The sequence below is a fragment of the Helicoverpa armigera genome, chromosome 15 (genome assembly GCF_030705265.1).
Source record: "Helicoverpa armigera isolate CAAS_96S chromosome 15, ASM3070526v1, whole genome shotgun sequence".
In the NCBI taxonomy this organism is placed as follows: Eukaryota; Metazoa; Arthropoda; class Insecta; order Lepidoptera; family Noctuidae; genus Helicoverpa; species Helicoverpa armigera.
In genome coordinates this window covers 11,288,936-11,308,244 of record NC_087134.1, presented here as the reverse complement: position 1 = coordinate 11,308,244, position 19,309 = coordinate 11,288,936, and the positions used below count along the sequence as shown (strand labels likewise).

The window sequence follows — 19,309 nt, the reverse complement described above, 5'->3', positions numbered from 1 at the left end:
AAAATGGCCAAGTGTGAGTCGGTTTCAAAATAATGAAGGTGTAAAATACCCAGTGTAAATTTATACCCCTAAGGAACTAAAACGAACTAAATTTATCTATATTTATATAATATATCTTCGAATGGTCGTACCGATCTGAAATTCGTTACAAAGGTTTGTATTTAGTCAAAGTAAAAATCTGAAAATGGCCAAGTGTGAGTCGGTTTCAAAATAATGAAGGTGTAAAATACCCAGTGTAAATTTATACCCCTAAGGAACTAAAACGAACTAAATTTATCTATATTTATATAATATATCTTCGAATGGTCGTACCGATCTGAAATTCGTTACAAAGGTTTGTATTTAGTCAAAGTAAAAATCTGAAAACGGCCAAGTGTGAGTCACTTTCGAAAATAACGAATGTGTAACTTTGATCCACGAACATAATATATGATAACATGTTATGTCAGTTCAGTCAATTTCTTTGTAAGAAGCATAGTGCATATTTAAAAATCTGAAAGATAGTATAAATGAGACATTTACTTAACTAACTTAATCATAAGAAAAAAATAAAATAAACAGCCTTACAAAAATAAATGAAATCCCACCCAAAACAAAAATGTGAAAGACTGCCAAGTTCGATAATATGGGAATGCTTCGCCTATAAAAGAAGTGAGATCTGAATAAGTACCAAGTTCCATACACATACCTCAGTTAAAAATAGTTACTTTTTAATGATGATTACTTGGCAAGTTTTAATAGAAAATAAAATACTTGATTCATTGCGTTTAGTAGGTTTATAACAAGGTGTATGAAAACTTGCCAAGTAACATCATTAAAAAGTAACTATTTTTAACTGAGGTATGTGTATGGAACTTGGTACTTATTCAGATCTCACTTCTTTTATAGGCGAAGCATTCCCATATTATCGAACTTGGCAGTCTTTCACATTTTTGTTTTGGGTGGGATTTATACATCCAATAAATTAAGCCCACACATTATCTTCCGATGGAAGTAGTAGGTACCTACCTAATGAAAATAACAAAAACGCAGTTTGTAACAACATACCTACACAATTAGAAAAAAAAGTGCTTGTTTTGATCACTCTGAAATTTTGGCAAATTGGAGTAGCCGACAGAAAACCCCATGTCTTTCATAGCTTCCACCACCTAAATTTAATTTTACTGCTCGTATCGTTTTTATAGTTTTTCCTAATAATTATGACCTATTTCTAAGGGGAGAATATAAGGTCTATTCGAAACTCAAAAACGAGTTGCCTGTTTTTCAAACTATAAATTAAATATTGTTTTATTCTTAGGCTTAATATAATAACATTTTAATATTAACACAATATTATTTGATTATTGCACACTCTCTTTACAGTTTCGAGAAACATAACACAAACAGCTCATTTTATAGTAATTACGGATAATAACATTGTTTTGAGAACAATAGGTATCCTACGTGCTTATGAATATTAAGTCCTAATCAATTCTTGTATAATCGGCAAAGCTTTAAATATAATGAGCTTTATATTGTTCAAAGCTCGTAAAAGTGTAAGGTATTTTGAATTTCAAAAAGCATACGTTTTGAGTGTTATTAGCTATTAAACAATAAGTGAGGTTTTGCTTAAGTTTCGGTATCTTTTGATGCGTATTAAGCCGCGTACGCACGTACGAACAAATTTGTTGCGTTACATGATATGCAACAACTTGGTTCGCACGTGCGTACCACTATCGAACATCGAACACTCTGTTCGTCAAACATGTTCGCGGCGATCCTTGTAGAGTGTTCTGTATGGACGGTGTTCGAAGCGCTTTAATAACTTCACAATCGACCACTTCCAACGGAGCCGTCATGGCTACTAAGATAGAGTTCACGACTGTTGTTCACGAACTCGACTCGAACTATGTTTGCGTTCGTGTTCGAATATGCCGTCCATACGTACGAACCAAATGTTCGGGTCTGGTGTTTGTGTTCGCTATGTTCGTGTTCGTACGTGCGTACGCGCCTTTATAATGTATAAAGAAAGAACGCATACCTAATTTAAAATGTTTTGTGAAATTAATTGTAATATTATAATATTGTAGGTAGAGTTAGTTTAAAGTCGTCAATTTTAGAAACCACAAGTCTACTTTGGAAATTCCAATGGAAGATAATCTATTTACTTAGGTAAGGTAAACCGGATTTTCTTCAGAATGCGCTGCGTGGAAATTTTGGAGAATTAAAAAATATTTCTGAAACCTTTCTTTTTTGTACAAGTATTTCGACTATGATGATTATAAATGACCTAACATGACCTCGATGACGTAAAACAGGATATAGTGAGTCAAAACTTAGTAAAGTATTCTTATCAAATACGTACTTTTTTGTATGAATAATGTCCAGTCACCAGTCATAGATATTTTAGTACCGAATATACGTAGGCAGGAAGTATTGACAGGAAGAAGACATATTTTTATACACTCACGTTAAAGTTAGTGTAACACATTTTGTCCCATTTCCAGTTGTCAAATCGGCGGTTTTACCAAGAATATATAATTTGACAGCTGATTAGCATGATGCAATCCAGGCTTGCTACATTTAAGTGGTTTTTTAAATCCTTGGGGAACATAATGAGTCAAAAACTACATTTTGGTAAAATTCATATTTAGTTTCGAAGGTGTGTCATAAAAATGAATACATTTTTATCTTGTTATTTCTATTTTTTTGTGATAAATAGTTATAAAACAAAAACTAGCAATCATTGAAATCCAATCATCATATTAGCGGAAGAATTTTACTATCTATTACGCACAGCTATAAAACTTAGGAATATTATCTTTGTAAAATCATCGTGAACAATTACAATTTAAAAGTAAGCCGACCAGATAGAGTTATTAGGATATAATAGATAACAACTGATAATGATTTTAAAATCGTGTTTTGTTAACAAAAACACGTGCAAGAGATTCACACACAATTTTATAACAGTTTACAACCGTATTGATAGATGGATTAACTGTTTATTTGAGGATTAACCGCTCCCAATATTATATCTATCGATAGTTTTGAAACATATAAAGACAATGGGATTCGGATAACAGGAGCTTTTATTTTTTGATTTTTGTTTTAATCCTGGTTTCTCGTTTCTTGTATCTAATATCGATCATAATATGTTATAATTTTTTATGGTAAACAATGGTTCAAATATGACTGATTTTGATTTTGAATATGAAAAGCTTATTCAGAAGTCAAAGATAACAATGCTTTTGCTTACGCCTAACAGTTATGATTAACTAAATATTTCAAAATATCTGCTAATGAGTTCATTACTGTTTTACAATATTATTCATCTGTCATTTTACCTTCAGATTTGCAACATTGCAATTGCATATTTCATGAAATTACCTGCAATTTCCAATTAATTGAATGACAAATCCTATCAAGTGTTTATTCAACAGAAGCCTTTTTTGAATTCGATAATCTTTCAAAACGTCATCACAAAGTAAACCAGTTCAATCACGATCATCTTCCGGGTATTATTTCAGCAAAACAATAAATGCAAGACATTTTGAAATAAATTAAAAGTGAGATTCCATCTGTGTGCTGCAGTGTGACGAATACATATCTACATATGTTTCTTCTAGCAAATAAATCAAAAACATTCGAAAATATACGCGAAATTGCAACATTTGTGTGCAACACACGTGCTGATAATGACACATGATGTAAATTTTTGGTTTGCATTTCCAAACATTATGAAAAAGGATGAAAATATGTATGTTCTTATAGATAATAGGTTCTTGTTTTAAGTAAAATGAGAAGGCAATTTTATTAGTTTCTTTAAAGCCCTGTTTTTACCAAATGGCATATTTTATATTTTTGACAAAAATCTATCCCGGAATATCAATACTTTAAATGCATCCTTAAACACTAAAATCAGACAAAACTTTTGTTCAAACAGCACCTTACTGTAAAGACCTTATAACACATTAACATAAATAAAACTGATAAACAAATGAAGATCGCAATAAAATAGTGAATATTCACAATCACTGATTCCCATTGAGTACAATGTCAGCAAATTTACATATTTATTTGAAAAGGTACTCATGTGCAGACATTGAATAGACAGGTGTCTGTGTATGATACTTATAATTGAAAAGCCCCTGCAAAAGTGACGCAAGTCCTAGCAATTCATGTCTCGTAAAATTCTTATAACCTTATTTTTTTATTGGATATTTTTAGGGTTGTTTTAAAAGATGTTTTTGCAAACTTCCGCCTGAAATCCAAAAGATTTTCTTCATAAAGTAGTAGCTTGATCATGCAATATTTCGAATCTAAGTTTGTTTTTGTTGTTTATTTATGTAAAATATGTGTGTACATTTGTTTAGTTTGCGATACGAAAATTCTCTAATGTAAGTATTAAATCATTGAATGTATTACCTGGACAGATTCGTACGAACCGCGGTACTGCATAATGTTATTTCAAAGTACACTTTACACCACACAAGTCAGTCAATTAGTTAAAAAAAAAAACCAAAGTAGTTATCACGTACTTAAGTATTTTTTTTACAAAAAATCGATGTCACTAGCGAACTATTTAAGCACATTAACTAAATAAAACATGTTGATATATCGACATTTTATTCGCGACTGATAACGTATTTTACTCGTGACTAATTTAACGACACTTACATTTCCTACATACTGCATACTAAACAGTCGGCCGATAGTTGACAAAAGATATTTCAAAAGTAATTCTTGATGCCAATGATAATTTTCAGTCAGCCTGATACAGCTAAATACCTGATCTTTGTAATGTGCGTACTACCATTCATCTTCATACCTACTGACTTATAAGCCCAAACTATCGGCTGACTTAAAGTTTACAGTGTGCTACTCCTAGTATTATCTCGAAAATGTGCCGTTTAAAAATGAGCCAAGTTTGCACCTATCTTCTCTCTCTATGACTCATGTGAGTACGCCCTTATGGTTGTCAGTATATAGATAAACGTATGACGTTAATCTTCGATACTTTATATTGATTGTTTTCGTCATAAGAATCCTGATAATAGATGCATCATGATGACAATCGAACTAATTCTTGAAAATATTTTTACGCATATGTCTATTGTATCAAAACTAGGTGTTTTCATTGGTTTCATTTGTTTGTTTGTAAAGGCCCCGAAACTACTGAACCGATTAAAAAAAATCTTTCATTGTTGGAAAGCTACATTCTTCCCGAGTAACTTAAGACCATTTTGCATATAAACCTTATGTAAATGAGTGACTTTGTTTTTTCAGTATAATTGATAGTTTCCTTATGATGTACTGAAATTAAACTTAGCAAAATAAAGCTATAGTTCTGATCATTGTTTACTTCAGTGCAACGGTGACGTAAATAAGCTGCGCTCAGTTGTTTTCTCAGTATTGTTTTGTTAGGTCATAGTTTTAAGTTATCTTAGCCTGTTTGTCGAGGTGTCTGTCATTCATAATACATTCTTTCAGTTATGAAGGAGCTTTCCTTGGTATTTTTTTTTGGGTACCGACTTTTATTTGCATTTTATCGACATGGTTACTTCATTTCTTTAAAAAGTCGTTGCAGAGAATTTATCGTTTATAATTTTCGATATAATACCCCTTGTAAGAGGGTAATGACATTATCCTCGCTAAAGCTCGCGTAAAAATATTAAACAGTCAGTAGATAAAATATAAAAATGGTGCAAATAAACAGACTGTATAAATAATAATGTAAAGATTACACAAGTTGCCAAATTCCTATAATAACTGCGCTCTACTTGATAATCGATAAGATATAGGGACACACACTCCCTGCATGATAATTTTTACACACGTGTACTTGATAAAATAACCATCATAATATTTCAGTAGTTATCTATTAGTTTCAGAAAGATGAGTCAATGTTTATCCGAGAAATGGATTACATTTTCAAGAACCTTGTATTGTCTATCTAATCCGATAACGTACCTAACTCAAAAAAGTACAGCTGAACTCAATAAATTGAAAAGGAGATAAATCTTATTGTTTGCCTAATATACCTAAAATCAAAAGTTGCCTTGGATTTCTCAGGGTTTCCATCATTAGATCCTGACTTGATAGATAACTGCAGTACCACCTGGGAAGTATAGGTCTAGGAAATATAGGGAACTATCAAACAATAAAGATCCAGAAATCTTTCATGATTAATCAGTGAACATATGTATCTACTTAAAAAGAAGGCATAAAAGATTCCGTCGAATTGGGCATCTTCCTTTTTGGGAAGTCGGTTAATAAAAGCGTGTTAAAAAGGATAAATAAATCATATACCTCTACAATCCTACAAATAAGTAAAGTTTTCTGAAAAAAGCATAGTTTTGAATAGATTACTTGAAGGTAAAAGCCCTAGGAACCCCACGTCACAGAGTAAGTATATATTCTGTTTATCATGTACTGAAGGGATTCCCATATAATACCATAACATATACACTTTTACAAACATACCTCTTTCCTCATATTGACTGTTATTGAAGCAATTCTCTTGATTTCTTGCACACTCGTGCGCAACGGGGACGCTGGCATTTTCACACTTTAATTGTAATGAAACTGATTTTACATTGAAGTTCAATTGTTAAGTTGAATTGTCACTAGCTTTCAATTGTTTACACTGATTTCATTCTCAGTCAATTCAATTAAAGTCACTTACTTATTTGACAAAATGAACACTTAATTTTTGACGATGTTTTTTTTGTAAATTATTATAAGGTCTCGTTTAAATTAAACTGTCAATCAATCCGCACTATTAAACAGTTAATAATTAACTGAACGTTCTACGTGACAGCAGTTAGTAGTTGACACAAAAGATGAGTAAGTTTAAGGAAAACCCTGCCTGTAATACAATACGTCATAATACCCTAGTTAATGTATTAATTAATATTAAAATTACACTTTTTTATTGAGAACTTAACAGTCACTTTAGTTCCGTAAGTTAACTGACCTACATTTGAGTGCAAGTCAGGTAGAAGTCGGTTGGAGCGTCATAATGACGATTTTTGGTTAAAGGTGAGTCCCCAATACTGGTAGTCATGAGTCATTTAATGCGGTTGTTACTGAAAAACTCTGAAGGTTTCAAAGTGCGAAATACAAGGCTGATTCCATTGGTATATCTATGGAAGTTTAAGTATCATCGTCATTATACCGCCGATTGCCGTCCACTGCTGAACGTAAGTCGTCTCGAACAAACGCCACCCAACCGGGTCTTACATAGGCATGATTAGTTAAAGATATGTAAATATTCATCTAAGTTAGGCACATGAAGGTATGAATGCTTATAGAAAGAGAGTTTTACCTAGGAATGTACATATTTGTATCTCATCATCAGAACAAGATAAACTCCATTCGACTATGTTTATACACCATGAAGTAATTTACCTACTACTACGTACACATTTTTACCTATTATTATTTAAATTGTAAACCAAATAGTTAGCCAAATTATTTTGCCTATATCTACTACAGCGTTTTACCTAGCTATAAAAATAGCACAATATATTTTTATTTGTTACATGGACATAGTCATGATATGATATGGTATAGACACCAGTGACTGTGTTTCGGATGGCACGTGAAACTGTAGGTCCCGGCTGTCAGTGAACATCCTTGGCAGTCGTTACGGGTAGTCAGAAGCCAGGAAGTCTGATACCAGTCTAACCAAGGGGTATCGGGTTGCCCGGGTTACTGGGTTGAGGAGGTCAGATAGGCAGTCGCTTCTTGTAAAGCACTGGTACTCAGCTGAATCCGGTTAGACTGGAAGCCGACCCCAACAAGATTGGGAAAAGGCTCGGAGGATGATGACATGCACATAGTCACATAGACATATAATTAAGCACCAAATAGGTATGGACTTAAACTATTGTTCCATGACTCAATTGTAGGGGAAAAATTAATTGTAGGCAATTAATTGATGTGGTTTCATTTATCAGTACATGACGCATTGGTTCAATCTCATTAGAAGTGTGTGTTCCTATGGTAAATATAAATGTGTATCTATATGAATGTTGTCTTTTTTCTATTTACTTTTCATTTAAGTTATATATAGTAATGCCAATCCATCTTTATAATAAACCTATTACTTACTTTAAAATGGTAGGTATAATATGTGCTCGCGGTACGTAGGAACTAAAACGAATTTAAAATTTTCACCTACCCAATTTTACATCAATAAATAAATCCTTACTTTATTGTTTTAATGGTCAATAATTTTAACGAAAAAATATATTTTGTCAATTTTTGAACGTCAAAAGAATGAAATTTTCAACTAATAGACAAGTTACGTGTAAAACATAAAACCAAGACACACGACACGACACACGACAAGAAACACGACACGTAACTTACACCTTCATACAAAACATAACAAATTAATTAAAACATTTCACAACAGGCCCCACAGGCTTGAAAGCCGTCAAGCAACAAATAGAATATAAATAAATCACTATAGTTTATCTTAGATCATTAGTCGGAACACCTAGCCCTCGACAAATAGATTCTATATATTACTTCACCCCTTTAGGATTTGTGTACACTGACTAAATTGTTTTGTAAGTACAAAGTAATCTGTAAAACAAAATTGTAAATTAACTAACTATATTTTTTTTTTAAATATACTATGATAAACCACGGAAGATGGGCATTCGGGTAACTTTGCGGTATAATTTAAAATGTGGAAAGACTTGTTACAAAAAACTAACACTGAAAACAAGGCACCCGTCATAATATATTTTGGTAGTTGGTTGTTGTAATACTGGAGCTCTGTATTTTTTCACATTTTCTTTTATTGAACCTGCCTTTAATTTTGGTAATATTTTTAAGACCTCATAAATTAATTCGCCATGGAATACAAGTTAAAATTTCCCAATTAATAAAAAACTAAATTTTCAGACGTAAAACAGCACAAAAGTAACAATAATCACCACTTCAAAACGGTGATTATCAGCCACTATGTAAACGGCCTTAGCTACAATAAATAAGCGGGTGGTGATAAATAAAGGCTCTCTTCGCGCACCCGGTCACAGGTCGACTGGTTATCTGTTATATCTACCAGTGAGTGTTATAATGTTAGATAGAACCAAGAAATGATGAAGAAATCGTGTCTTAAAATAGCTAGCTAAATAAATGGCTATCTAAGGCCCATGTTCACCGACAACATAAACGTTAGTTTTTCACAAAACTGACGTGTGTGTTATCGGTGAATTTAGACCTAAGACTATCCAAGTTAAACCACAGTCAAACATACAAAATATAAAATTAAATCTGGGGTTCTGGGATAAACAAAATTGTCTTTTGACAAATTGACTTTTGATAAACAAAATTTTAAGTGTAAAAATCTATTAGACTACAAAAGAAATATTTAAAGTTTACGATTACGAGCAAAAAAAGAAACAACAAGTGGATAACTATCTTGGGTCCATACCGCATGAAGACGTAAGCGCCGGCGCATAACTCAAGATGCGTCGGATAATCGAAGCGCACGAGTGATAGCTTTACCGTCAGTTAATAAATAACTTTATTGTTTACGCACTATTTATAACTTCATAGTTATAAACATTTCACTTATGATTGGCGCGTTTCGTTTTGTGGAAGCGTTTAACCTTTTCTCTCCAGTGTCAGTTGCATCCCCATGTAACTACTCAGTGTTAGTATAGTGACATAATTATTCTCTTTAGGTTTCATAATTGTTTTCAAGGCAGTTTATAATTAATTTTACGATAGATTCAGATTTTCCAATCAAATCATTTCTTCTTTTCTAATTACTTCAAATCGATGTTTCTGACAATCTCAAATGAAATTAAACGTCAATCGACATTGAGAAAGTATAGTGAAAACTCGACACTGCATGAAAAACTTGCTTTGTTGGGCAAAGGAAGTTTTTCATGCAGTGTCGAGTATGTGTTGAAAAATAGGTATACCCTTATCATAAAAAAAAACCACAATGTCTGAATATGAATGGTCCTTTAATACCAACTACAGCAGACTGTCTGATTACCTATAAGAGAACTGTAAAAAACTTTGTTTGATTATAACTTACGTTATAAAAGTTTCGTAGATTTGATAAGAAAAAAACAATAGCGATTATAAGTTATTCTCCGAATTCCTTACTGTTCATTGTTAGCTTTATTTATCAAACACAGAAAGTAATTATTTTGTATAACAACATACAATTTGAGAACAGCGCCATCTGTCGTCGAGTAGAAGAAGTATTAAAATTTATTTTTTCTTTCCAGTAGCCTGAGTTGTGAGTAGGTGTAATAACTTATTCGCAGGTCACGTTGTCATAAGGTTGGCGTTAAAGCTTGAAGGCCTAAGTTTAAATCCCAAGTCTTAGCATTTGTTTTCTAGATAAATGCTCAGGCACCTGATTAAGACCAATGAAATACCCAACAATAATAGTTTTATTTTTTATTTTGTGTCACCATTTCATCATAGTTGTCTCAGCTTCAGCATATTAGCTTCGGCCCTACGATCGCCTTCCGAAAATCCAGGACCTGTAGTAGGTCTGGTAGAGACAAACAATACAATAGTTTTTACGATTACATATTTAGGAACTTAACATTCGTGATTATTATTTGCCAATAACAGTTATTTCCATTACCTAGGTTAACATAACATACATTTATACCAAACGCATATAATCTGCACCCGGATCCCTCTTTCAAACTATTTGTTTTAGTTAAAACATCTGGGTTTTGTAGTTCTAGCTACACTAAAACAATGTTATTTTTATTTAAACTCTTGTGGCTATTACGAGAAATCTACACGGATCTTGTTAACAAAGGTATTTACGTAATTATTTCTTAGATTCGATTTTTATTATGAATATCGATGAAACAGCGTTAAGCGGATACTCTTGAAGGATAATAGGTAAGTGAATGTTTGCTTATGAGTCAATAGTGGCTGAAATTGGGGGTTTTGTGGGTCTTGTGGTAAGTAAAAATAAAGTACCTAATGGAGAAGATAATATTGAGTTTTTCATAATTTTTTGCTATTCTTTTTTTTTCATTTTTATGAAAATCTGTAACTGTTGCTTTTTACCAATGCATTTGACTTTCAACATTTCAGTGATTCATAATCTTATCAGCCAATTGCCGTCCAACGCTGAACGTAGGCCTTCCCTAAAGAACGCCAACCTTACCATCCCGGTCTTGGGCAGCCCGATCCACTGGCAGCCACCTTCTTTAAATCGTCGGTCCACTAATTTCATTGCTTAGTTTAAAATAAAAACTTCATGGGGTTCTTATTGCATGAAAAGGCCTATTAAAAATCTAGGTACTCATGTACCCATATAACCACAAACAACTTTATAGAAAAATATCGTAATATCAATAATACATTATCTCAGACTTATCATTTATGATTCATCTCCAATAATATCTAATAAAAATGTCAGATGTTCAAGCAAGATAAAAACCAGCTTTCAACTTAATCCGTATCATTTTCATCTCGAAACCTAATCTGTGGGATAACCATATTATACCTACTTACATCAATTTAAAACAATGAATTTAATTAGCTTTAAGTGAAGTTCACGTGGATCTAATGTGTCTAGATTATCTAGGTAGGATTCTAGGTTATACCTAGTCTTAAGAACATTTGTGAACTGCTAAAAACTGCAGGATGAGTCAGAAGTACTGAATCTGCGGATTCTGTTATCCACATCCTAAGGATGAGGATCGGAGGAATGATGGTCCCACATTATCTAGCGTAAAAATACTAATCTAAACTTTTATCAAGTCAATAAAATCCTTAACTTTCTAACTTTGTTAAAAATGTACTACCGTATTATATGGGGATAATATTTAAACGGAAAACTCAAGTAGTTTCTCACCTACTGAAACCCAGTAAACTTGGTCAAGAATACCATGATTAGTAGTGAAAGTGAAAGTCACGAAGCCTTTAAGTTATACTTCGAAAAAAAAAAATTAGCAACTTCTTCAGCGAATCCATTCAATTATGCAAACAAATACTCGAATAAACTGAAATGAAAGTATCGTTGAAAGTGCATTTCAGTGCTAAAATATACATTTCCAGGTCCCAATTGTGCAAAATTAGGTTTAATTTATTTCGTCTCGTGCTAATGTGCGAATGAGTAATATGATACTAATCTGTCATTCTGGAGCATAGAGACCGGTGAATTGGTCACAACCGAATTATTTGGCGCTTCGGTTTATTTACATCACTTTACTTACCATTTACCTACATTGCATACTGAAATTGGAATGAAAATGAATTTTGTGCAGTTTAGGAACATTTGTCTTGCCCTTTATATTTTTCTTAAGGTTAGTGTTTGGCTTGATTTAATGGGTTTACCTTTGTTCTTCGTTGCATTTGGTCAAGCACATAAGCTATGCATGCTTTAAAACATACATTGAATACCTTATTTCAAGTTATATATGCATACCTGCTCATTTACCTACCTAGGTTTGTGATGATGATGCTGAATTAATAGTGACCTCGACTGCTACTAATGGTAATACCAGCTTTATTTTTAACTTAAAACAACCCAATTCATTTTCAACCTTGATAGGTATCATTATGACCCTAATTATATTTTTTACAACAAACACATTGCATGCATCACCCGCATCCAACAATTATTTGATGACGTCACAACACACGGTTTACGAACATTAGTTCCGAAGACTGAGTTCGTTAACAATACACATATAAAACAATATTTATTGAATGAAAAAGTATTGTAACAAAACGTTGTTTTTTTACGAAGCATTTAGCAGAATACATACATTTTTATAACTTTGATTTACCTATCTATCAAACAGTTTGCCGCGCAAAATCGTATCGCAGAAATTCTCATCGCAGTTACGGCGCCGCTTCACAGTTTTATGTGAACTGAAGATTTCCTGAGATGCCATCTTGAAAAAGATATTACCTTCTCTTAATGACTAACTTAAGGATGAGGATAACTAAAAATATCTTACCTGGTATCATTAACTTTAACCTTAAGAAAACATATTTCTCCGAAGGTATGCAAGATGATGACTAATTTAACAGTTACTGTTGCCTAGTGGGCTGAATCACTTCAGTACTTGGCAGAAGCTCCATTATTTTTGCCCCTGTCAAGGTAAGAATGTAGCAAGGAAAACTGTTATGAGAATAATACTAAAATAAAAGGCTGATCGTACCTTTGCTTGCCTATTAAGAGCGTATACGCTCGGCGCGCGATGTCAACTTTAGGTAATTCAACGCAAAAAACCGCGCAGACTAGCGTCGCGGCTGTGTGCGTGCCTATCATACTTCACGTATAGTCACACAAACCATTTTGATCCTTTCGAGTGAAATTGGTAGAACAAAAAATATATTATTTAGTAAATAGTTAATAGCGGGAAAATAGTGTAAGTCTATGGATGTCTAAAATATAAAAGCATGAAAATAAGTCGTCAATACTTACACTCTTTTGCAAAAAAATCGGGCACCTATGAAAACCTTGGTTTTGAGGACTTTCTGTATATTACATACAATTTTCAACAGTACTAAATAGTCGACTGATGATTAATGACAATGTTAAGAGTTTCTGTATTTTAACCGATTTCAAAAAAAGAAAGGAGGTTTCAATTAGATTGTTTTGTGATTGTTCTCAATTTGATCGTTCTCGATTTCTCAAAGACGCCTGGACCGATTTGAAAAATTGATTGTTTATTTTATATGAATGGTCCAGTCCATCCAGACCGAAAAATTGTGGTCAAATAACAACAATTGCCGGAAAGCCAAATATTGGTGAAGAGCTTGGGTTTACCATTGCAAATAAAGTTTTAAGTTATCTATCCTATATGCTTCAAAAGTTATTCGAGATCAAAAGTCAAAATTTGGGTACATCCAAAATGAAAAAAAAATAATATAGCTCGATTCGTAACAGACATCTGCAATAAGTGATTTCTAGCCTAAGGAGTCCGCCATATTGGATTTAGACTCGCGACACATTTTTTTTCGAGTTATTCATAGCAAGCCCTTTCATTTGATACCCATATCGTAGGAATGCATTAAAAACATTTTTTTATCCATCTTGGGTATACCGCCATATTGGATATAGAATCATACATTGTCATTAAAACTGAACATTCAAACATAATTTCAACTCAATCGATAAAAAAATATGCTTCAAAATTGAGCTTTAAATAAAATAGTAATGTATCAAGATTTGTTGGTCGCGCTTGAAATGTACTCTATTCTCGGTATCCACGGCAGAGGTTATTCACCCTACGCGATGTGACGGAGCGACACGTCCTCTCTCTGTGAAGCCTTGCGGCGGTCTGGTTTGAGTTGACTCGCGTGCAGCGTTTTATAGTAGTTTTTAAATAATTTATAAAAAATTAAAAACGAGAGATTAAATTATAATATAAAGTTTATGTTTTAAAGAAAGAGTTATATTACTATAGTAAATAATTGTTATATTAAATTAAGTAAGATAGATAGGTAAAAAAAGCATTTGAAATTCACAATTTTTCACATTGTTAAAATATTTTTTTCTGAAAGATAGAGACCTAAATCAAAAATGTTTTCAACTAACTATAGGCATGGGGATTTCGTCTATGAGTAAAAAAATAAATATGATTAGATTTGCCACTGTTTTCACATGAATTTAAGCTTCGAAATAGACGCTGAACGGGAATTTTATAAAACATCTGTTACGTTATAGGGGTTTTAAGTATTTAAACTACACAAATTGAAATTTATGTTCAATTAACTATATAGACAGTGAAATTACCTTGCGTTATTAAAAAATAACATAGTTATAGGATAAGTAGTTACTGAGAAACAGTGGTTTGAAAAGTACCATTTTAGGCCAAATGGCGCGCGGTTGACGTACACGCTCTTAAAGACAGTTAACAGTTTCACACGAACTTAAATAACTACATTGACATTTTTTTTATAAAAGGAAAATTAATTGTTATATTCATCTACTGCAGGTAACTACTTGTACAATTAGGTACTACTCAGCTGCATCCGTTAAGATTGGAGGCCGAACCCAACATACCTCTAGTTGGGGAAATCCTAGGCAGATAATGATCTACTTCAGGTATATATAGAAGGAAAACTTAATAAGTATTTACCGATAAATTACTTTCTTGCTTTCAAAAATTCCATCGATAACGCTAATCGTAAATCTAATAAAAAACTTCGTAATCGATTCCAAATAAATTCTTCCATCGAATGACGCGCATCACCGCATCGAACATAAACTAACAATTACCTTTTTTACTGAAACACATGAATTTTATCGACTTAAGAAACTTTCCTTCCATTCTTGTCATTAATCGAATAAATTCCATAACATTCATGGAGGACATAGATTATTAGCAGAGATGTCATAATCCAAAATCTCTTAAGATTTTAGCGCGCCAGAATGCGGATCTTTGGGGGACGAAGAACCTTACTAGGCCCTCACACGCCTTCTATGGAACCCGCTCATTATTTTCAAAATAAAATCACTAATCAATCAAGACTAAATTTCGCAGACTGGTTTTGATTTGACAAGGAATCCTAACGCCTAGTTAGTTCTATTAACAGATTACGACTACCGTATGTTATTTAGACCTACAAGAAGGTGCCTGACCTACCGTCCCCATGGCATCTCCGCTATCTTTCCTTCATCCGTGACAATATAAACTGCAAATATTTACAAAAACAAAACAACGTCCAAGAATTTATTTGAAATGTGAGGAGCTCCAAGACTGCAGCGTTAATCGTACTACGGCAAATATTATCATACTTATGTATCGATATCTTACAGCAGTCATCCGATACAGTTTTTGTCTTTATCGATACATTATTTAATGGATTCGTGATTACGACTTTCTTTTATTTTTTAATCCTGGCTGGAAGTGAGATTGTAATCAGTTATTAGTGCTAATTGTGGAATGTAGATTTCTTTAGTATCATCTATATATGTATATCTTCTGTTTAATATACAATAATATTTTTAAACTGAAGAGTTTGTTTGCCTAAATGTGCTCGCTTATCTCAGAAAGTGCTGGTCTGATTTGAAAAATTCGTTTTGTTGTTTGATTGAATTTTTATCAAGAAAGGTCTAAGACATTGCTTTTTAACCAGATAAGCGGAGGTCCACCCAAGTTCTGGTCTGAGCTCTTCCATATCGTTCTTTGGTCATCCCCTTCTCGCATATTTTTGAAATATTCAGACAAATACTAAAAAACCTTCTAATTAGGCTCAAAAATTTGTTTGCAGCATTGCAGTACGGAAACAGACGTCAATCGATCATACGATATGATCAAGATATAAGATATCATTATGACAAAAATCCTCATTAATAAATTGTTTACTCATTGATTTGATTATGTTAATTTGTGTCGAGTCAATGTAGCTCAAAATCGTATTGGAAAATAGTGGTACAGACCATTAAGCCAAACTAGAGGGGCCAGAGGTCTACATCAGGTCCAAAACTTATGGGTGGAGAATTAATCCGAAGTAGGTATAATATTAAGTCTAAAGTTTTGGAATGCCTTTCAGGTAGTTGCGCCACTTCTTCTCGGCAAAAGGTTGGGCGTTATAGCCACAACTTATGTAGAACACAGATCTACATACGTAAGGATTGTCCAGAGTTACGTTATCCAAAGAAATACAATAATAAATGGACTGATGATGATCATTAAGTAGTTATAAGCAGAAGTTTAGTATAACGACTAGTAGCTAATAAATTAATGGGACTGTACCAGAACGGTAGGTAATTTTGCAAATAACTATATTTACCCGATAAAGTATGACTAAAGCAATTAACTGACTACTTATTTTATTATTCATAAACCTAATTATAAAACAGGACAATAAAATGATATATTTATGAGAATTATTATTTTCATTAGAAAAATCTGTGTGTGAATTAATATTATCTTTGGTGACCAATGTGTGACGAATATAGGGCAGTGTTATATTGGAGCGTGGACAAAACATGTTATCAGTGGTTTTACTACTGTTGATTGCGAATTTTCGCTAATAGTTAATTTTAGACATAACTGTTAAACATTATAGACAAGTATTGGTATGTCATGTTGAATGATGTTCTAAGAAAATATGTCACATGTCACCATAAAAGGGTGATAGCAATAATCTTGGGCCAAGGTAAGTCAAGTGTAATAAGCCCTTTACACTTACCTACTACAATTTTCAGAATTAAAAATTGCAATGTGGAAAAACCATATCGCACTTTTAACCGGTTCTCAAATAAAACAGATGTCTTGAGACACTACAAAGCATACCTACGTAAGGGGATTCATTGTATACTCGTTAGACATAATAGTTCATACATTATCCTTGAACGATTGTACTATCCACACTCCATTCATTTTGTAGTAGACCGCACATCAGTGGTAACTGTCATGCACCTTAACTCAATAGTAATAAGTAAGATTTTCCTATGAAACTGTTACCACTGACCTGAAGTTGACTGTACGTTCTTATGAAGGGTTATATACCTATAGAAATCCATAACATCCGTTCATGGGGTTACTAAACCAGTTTGTGGCATGATGGCATATCTTATGACGTCATGTAGGTACCATCCAATATTGCCAGCTGACTACCTGTTTCCTGAGGTATCCACTCACGTCCGGAAGGTTGTTTTTCTTGTGCCAGATAAGTATGAATGTTGATCAGTGAGAAAAATTGAAAGTACGTCCAGTAAGACATTTTCCGAAAATTAATTGAAAATGTTTTCAATAGATTTTTACCCTTATAAAATACAGATTAAGGTTGGTTGATGTGCTTTCGTCTATAGATACTAGTAACTGAATCAATTACAGAAATACCTACTTACAGTTGAAAAAAAAACATTTCTATTATTCTTTTTACCAGCTAGTCCGATCAAAACCGTTGTGTCCCAGTTTTTTTGCACTTAGGTACCTATATGTACTTACTTCTGAATAATACACTTACACGTATGATTGTATACCCATAAAACAGGTTACAGTCACCGGTTTTGTAATTTAAAAGTTTGAAGGTCATTGACATCGAAATTCTCAAAACTGCACATAAATCGCTTTGAGGAAAAGAAGAAGTAGATAACTCTGATGAAAAATAAATGTAAAGACAAGTAGAAAGTCAACTATATTTGTGTCCTAATGAGTATGATTATAATAATGATTATACATACAGAACTATCTTATCTAATACCCAAGTGCACTGTAACAAATAACGTTAAGGAACTACACATATTATGGCACTTGCTCATAATATTATTATTAGATAATATTATGTTAGTAAGTCAGCATAAACAAGACTAATGACAAAGTTGAGGAAGAGAATTCATAAGTACCTATCTATGAATATGCATTTCATATGTGCAATTTTGTAAGTAAACACACATATTATGTTAGTGGCAACATATTTCAACGAGTATCTGTATTCATTAGGAACATCACTGAAACATAGGTACACTTTGTCCTAAAAATTATGAATGACAGAAGGGTTTTAATTGTATAGGTAAATAAGGCTGTTTACCTCCTTTCTCTTTGATTTCAGGAACTGTATTTTTTTCTGACAGGAAAAACTAGTTTACAATGACGAAACGACTTTTATCAAGGATTTTTTAAACCTACCTTTGCATTTTTCCTATTCCTTCCTCCTTTATAATTAGAAATACGTATTAATTTAACCTAATATCGAGATCACGATGTTCCCGCCAATTCACCACAGATAATAAACATGTATGAATCTGATAGTTTATCTTATCTATAACACTGACTATTCAATGTGATTTAGAATTAATTATAACAATAACAAAGCAACTTACCAGTCGCACAGGTTCATTCAAAGTTTCGTTCGAAGCCATATTTATAGTAAAAACCTCCGTGCTTTCAGTAGGATTCATTTTACTGGCCACCACACATTCAAACACACCCATAGTTCGAAATAAAAACACTGTCACATAAAAAAAGTAAAACATATAAAATTCGATTTATGAATTTAATTTTTACACATGTTTTTGAATTGTTTTTTAAGAATGCTTGATTCTCAAGTGTTCGAAGTTGAGATATCGCGGCGACTGACTGTCAGCGTGTGCGCAACGGTGATCGTGCGCACAATGATATATCGCGACTGGAAGTCTTATGAGCGTAGGTGCTGTACTTAAAGGTCAATCGGTAGACTCGTCTAGAGTGAGATGGAATTTAGAGCAAGGATGGGAGTTCCCACGTGGTTCAATACGAGAAATTTATTTTTTTTGTAGGATTTTGAATGAAAGCATATTTTTCTTTTATAACTATCCTTAAGACCTTATCCATTCAGTGCAAATTTCAATGCATTGAAACTTCAAAACATT

The 19,309-nt window shown here is 32.9% G+C and overlaps 1 protein-coding gene across 3 annotated transcripts in view; it reads right to left on the bottom strand.

Moving 5' to 3' along the window:
• LOC110376232 (phospholipid phosphatase 2) overlaps positions 1 to 19,072 on the bottom strand; it is a 33,874-nt gene extending 14,802 nt beyond the window's left edge. Inside the window, exon 1 of one of the 3 annotated variants that reach the window (XM_021334641.3) lies at positions 18,782 to 19,072. In XM_021334641.3, the coding sequence (XP_021190316.3) occupies positions 18,782 to 18,934 (153 nt within the window). In that variant the 5' untranslated portion in view covers positions 18,935 to 19,072. Of the gene's footprint in view, positions 1 to 4,407; positions 4,551 to 6,465; positions 6,594 to 18,781 lie in introns of those variants that run through there. The other 2 variants (XM_064038297.1, XM_049844978.2) reach the window with 2 other exon arrangements.
• Positions 19,073 to 19,309: the final 237 nt, after the last annotated feature.